Source organism: Pteropus alecto, unplaced genomic scaffold (assembly GCF_000325575.1).
Source record: "Pteropus alecto unplaced genomic scaffold, ASM32557v1 scaffold17, whole genome shotgun sequence".
Classification (NCBI taxonomy): Eukaryota; Metazoa; Chordata; class Mammalia; order Chiroptera; family Pteropodidae; genus Pteropus; species Pteropus alecto.
Window position 1 is genome coordinate 143,563 of NW_006440645.1, and position 4,865 is coordinate 148,427.

Genomic DNA, 4,865 nt, shown 5'->3' on the forward strand with positions numbered 1-4,865 from the left:
GAGGAGGAGGAGGAGGAGGAGGAGGGCTGGGGGGAAGCAGGCAACCATAAATCGACCCCCAGGCGCACAGTGGTCAAACTTCAGGAAACCCAGGACAAAGTAACGATCTAAAAAGCAGTCAAATTAAAAAGGGAATTTACCGCCAACAAACCTTTACTGACAGCAATGACCCCAGAAAAGTGGTGTAAGATGCACGAGGACGGGGCTCTGCTCCCAGACTGATGACCCCGCGCCCCAGGCTGCAGTGCCCGGCAGAACGTTCGGGAAACGCGCCCGCACCGCACGCCGAGTTCTGGCCTGGGCGCCAGCCCGGAGGAGGTGTCTGCGGGACGCGGCCCCTCCACAGTCTCTGCTGGGGCCCTCGGAGGCCCAGGGCCGGGGGCTGCATCCAGGTTCCCTCGTCATGCTGGATTCAGACAGTTCTGGAGAGACACCCCTCCTCCGTCTGTGGCGCTGCCGATTCCCTTTGATCTTGCGAGGTCGCTTTGGACACACGCGACTCACTCGTAAATTCACAGCAGCTCAGAGCAAGTGTAAATGCCAGCGAAGCGCAGAGCGGTTTTTCTCTCTCCCACGCTCGATCGCTCACCGCGCTGTCTCCCATCTCCCACTGGGCATCGGCCTCTGACGTGCACATCGGGCCTCGCACTTCTCCAAAGCGCTCAGGACTGGCGGAGCTGTGCACGTGAGAGGCGTCGATGGCACAGGTGTCTGCAGGACAGACGTACTCGTGAGAGGAAGGGGCCGAGGGACCGTCCGCACGAGGCCACACTGCAGGTCCTCAGACACCCGGCTCCAGGGCCCAGGCCCTCCCCGGCCCCCGCGCCGGCTCCTCGGCTTGCCAAAGACGCCGGATGAATGCCGCTGGGGCGGACGCTCGCTCTTTACCGTCGGCATCTTCTGGGGCAGTGTGCTAGTCAGGGTTCTCCAGAGAAACAGCCAGCAGGATGGACATACGCTGACTAAACAGATCATCAGCAATGACTACTGGCTCATGCGGTAATGGAGGCTGACAAGTCTCAAGGTCAGCGGCTGGCGAGCCAGGGACCCAGGAAGAGCCAGTGCCTCAGTTCAAGGCCGGAGGCAGGTGTGACCGTGGTCCCAGCTGCCAAGAAGTCCGGCCAGAGGGCCAGACGTTTGGGCCTGTTCGGTCCTTCGACTGATTGGACGAGGCCCACCCACGCCGGAGGGCAAGGTGCTCTATCAGCACATCCGTTCAAACGCTAAGCGCGCCCAAGAACACTTCCACAGAAGCTCCCAGAGGATCGTCCGACCGGATACCTGGGCACCCTGCCATTCAGGCAAGAAGATGCAAAATCAGCCCTCATGGTCGCTGGCATGAGTTCTGTCCCAGGTCGGGTAGTGCTTAGAAAGCCATCTGGGTCACGTGCTAAGTCGAGGTGGCTGACACTGGCCACCCGCGGCAGGGCAGGGCGCATCCGTAAGCGCACGCATCCCCGTGAGCTGCCCCCTCACTCTGCCGTCTCTGCTGAGTCCTCGCCCCTCCCGCAGGTACGTGGGGAAGGAGTACCGGGAGCAGAAGGCACTCTGGCCCCACTTTGCCGACGTGGAGCGGCAGATGACCGCCCAGCACTACGTGGCAGAGTTTAACAAGAGGCTTTACGAACACAAGATCCCGACCCAGATCTTCTACGTGCCCTCTGCGGTGTTACTGGTAAGAGCTCGGTTGTGGTGACACACGCCTGTGACACGTGTGAGGCTGTTTCCGCTGCCAGCCTACACCCCCATCCCGCTAACATCCAGCTACCCAGCCCCCACCTTCCTCGTCTGCTCCGTCTGCTGCGCCTACTTAGACGGACACGTGAGGAACACAGCCCCCCGTGCCCTGCGGGCGCCAAGCCTCACGCGACCTCCCGAGGCCGGAGTCAGGTCAGCATGTCAGTGTGCTCCTCGTCCTGTCTCCGTACTGAGAAAGAGGGGGGCGGGGCGCCTAGAGACCGCACTTTCGACGGCTCGTCCCCTCAGTGTGGCATCCCCACTGCACGCACCTCGAGATCCAGAGACCCATGGCCGAGCCGCAGACGAGACACCTGTAGTAAGAGACAGTAGCTACACTTTCACTTTCAAACAATCCTAACCGTTAGGGAGTTCTTGGATTTGGCCTGGATCTGTCTTCGTCTAATTTCTTCTCCCTTTGAACTGTGGCTCTGTCTGCTGGGGCCTCTGAGACCGGCCCCGTCACGAGACAACCCCATTAGACGTTCATTAGACGTTCGAAGGCGTCCATCCCACCACCTTCTCTCTGGGTCCAGAACACCCTACTTCCCCAAAGATCCTTAGCTCATTCATACCTAACTCTTTTTTTTTTTAACTTTAGTCAGAGACATTTTTAGAGCCACATTTTTTTCCTTAGAATATCAACAGCTGTCATCTGTTTTGCACTTTCTTTATGTCAAGCACTATGCCAGGCACTTTACAGACATGAACTTGAGCCTTTTGAGACAACTCTACAAGGCAGATCAGACACAGAAATGCCGGAGCTGAGCTTCCAGCCCAGGGCCGTGGTGGACGATCCACCCACACACCCGGCCCACCCACCTGAGGGTAGGTCATGTCATGGCCTCCATCTGATGTGAGATTTTGATAAAAGAATGATAAAAAGCTTAGTTTCTATCAACGTTAAGCACTTTACATGCGTTTTCTCACATAACCCTTTTAACGATCCCATAAGATACCGATCCTACTCGCTTTACAAATGAGAAAGCGAACATCTAGAGAAGCGACAGTTCCTGCGTGGCAAAGCCGAGGTCCGAGGGCAGACCCAGCTGACCCAAAGCCCGTGCCCTCCCTCATGCCACACTGCCCCGCGTTTCTATTTTTCAGATCTTAGAGGACAGGACCATAAAGGGGTGTATCAGCGTGGAGCCTTACATACTGGGAGAATTTGTCAAATTATCGAATAACGCGAGGGTGGCGAAAACACAATACAGAGCCACGGAATACGGTTTGGCTTTCGGCCACTTTTCGTATGAGTTCTCCGGGCGCAGAGAGGTCGTGGTAGATATACAAGGTGTGTGAGGCTGGGGTTCGCGAACGGGCACCTCTCAGCTGCGCGTCCGGGAACCGCATGGAGAGCATCTTACTGCTCCGAACCCTTGAAAACTGGCGGTTCGGGTTTGTCACCTGTGACAAACGTAACCACCCACCGTTCAGCTCTTCTCAAACGCTGTCGTTGGACCATGCGACACCAACCACCTCAGCAGAAATCTGCCAAACATGGGCCACGGCGACCGGGTGTCAGTGTCCCCGTAGGTGGTGACCGGGTGTCACTGTCCCCGTAGGTGGTGACCGGGTGTCAGTGTCCCGTAGGTGGTGACCGGGTGTCAGTGTCCCCGTAGGTGGTGACCGGGTGTCAGTGTCCCCGTAGGTGCGCACGTTCCTGAACACTCCCGGACATTCACAGGGGACTTGCTTCTCAGACGCCTTTGTGTCTCTCAGGCTGGGTGACAGGTGATGGAAACGGGCTCTTCTACCTGACAGATCCCCAGATTCACTCCGTCGATCGGAAAGATGCCACCACCAATTTTGGAAAAAGGGGGATCTTTTACTTCTTTAATGACCAGCATGTGGAATGCAACGACATATGCCGTCGTCTGTCTTTGACAAGACCTTCAAGGGAGGAGCTAAGCCACAGGCTGTCTGGAGGGCCGGTGTGACAGTGCCGTGCTGAGTGGCGCCCGTGCTGAGTGACGCCCGTGCTGCTCACCAGTGCCGGGCCCGCCCCTTCCAGGCGCAGAGCACGGCACAGCCTGGTCCCTCCGGGCTTAGCGGGGGCCGTGGGGCTGGTTCTGGCCATGATTTATGACAGACATTGATAAGGACCAACGTCAGACCCATATTTCAATGTCAGTGCAAGACCCCCCACCTCCACGTCCCTCTGCCACAAGGACCAGGAGCACGTCAGGAGCTGGGTGCTCGTCGGCGCCCGTCCTGCCGTGGGGTGATGCAGAAGAGGACCCCTGACTCACGGACGCGGAGCGGAGATGAGGACCTTCTGCGGCTTGAGCCATTGAGGTCTGGGGGCTTTTTGTCTCCTACGATCAAGACTAACACCACGGGTGCTTTTCTTACTGATTTAAGAGTTCTTTATACAAACCGAAGAATTCGGGGTTTTGTGCTGTGAGTTCTAGATTTTTCTGTTTGTCTTGACGTTTGATTTTGTCAGAAACTTTTTTCCCGTGCAGATTTGTTACTTAGCTGACTCATTCGTTTCGTGGCTTTGCCACATGTAGATCTCCGGCTCTGGGCCCCTTTCTTTAGTCTCCCCGCCCTTCCCCCAAAACGTTCGCCCTGGTGACCGGTGTGCGGGAGCAGCCGCCGCAGCCCGCGCTCGACTTCTCACCGGCGCGGGCTCCTCCGCGACCTTCTGACGAGCTCGCAAGCGGGGCCGCAGCGGCTCCCACTCCTCCCCGTCCACCCCCCGGGTCACGCCACACTTCCTGTCCCTTGGCCGTGAGATCAGTACGTCTAGTGGCTTCCCCGGGGGTGACAGGCACACGCTCGGGGGTCACTGCACTGCCTGATGGGGGTGCCCAGACCTCCCGCTGCGGGGAGAGGGTGGTGGACACCCTCTGCTCCCTGCTGCGCCCCGCTGTCCAGGGTGAAGTCAGGTCCCCACGTGCTCTCGCCAGTGACAGAGCGAGGCTGGCCCCTCCCGCAGGTGATCACGCACCGGCCGAGCCCTGCACTGTCTGGCGTCAGGACCCCCTGCCCGGCCCCCGCGTGCTGTCCCCTGTCACAGCGTCACCCCCGCCTGGCCGCCTCCACGCTCCCGTTCCAGCCCGTGTGTCCACACGGTCACTTCCCCCTTAAATATCTGGAATGTCTTGTCCCTTCTTGGTGTT

At 58.6% G+C, this 4,865-nt stretch overlaps 1 protein-coding gene across 1 annotated transcript in view; it reads left to right on the plus strand.

Moving 5' to 3' along the window:
• ALPK1 (alpha kinase 1) overlaps positions 1 to 4,373 on the plus strand; it is a 61,547-nt gene extending 57,174 nt beyond the window's left edge. The window contains exons 16-18 of the mRNA XM_025050915.1: positions 1,513 to 1,675; positions 2,845 to 3,031; positions 3,460 to 4,373. Of these exons, the coding sequence (XP_024906683.1) occupies positions 1,513 to 1,675; positions 2,845 to 3,031; positions 3,460 to 3,677 (568 nt within the window). The 3' untranslated portion in view covers positions 3,678 to 4,373. The remainder of the gene's footprint in view (positions 1 to 1,512; positions 1,676 to 2,844; positions 3,032 to 3,459) is intronic.
• Positions 4,374 to 4,865: the final 492 nt, after the last annotated feature.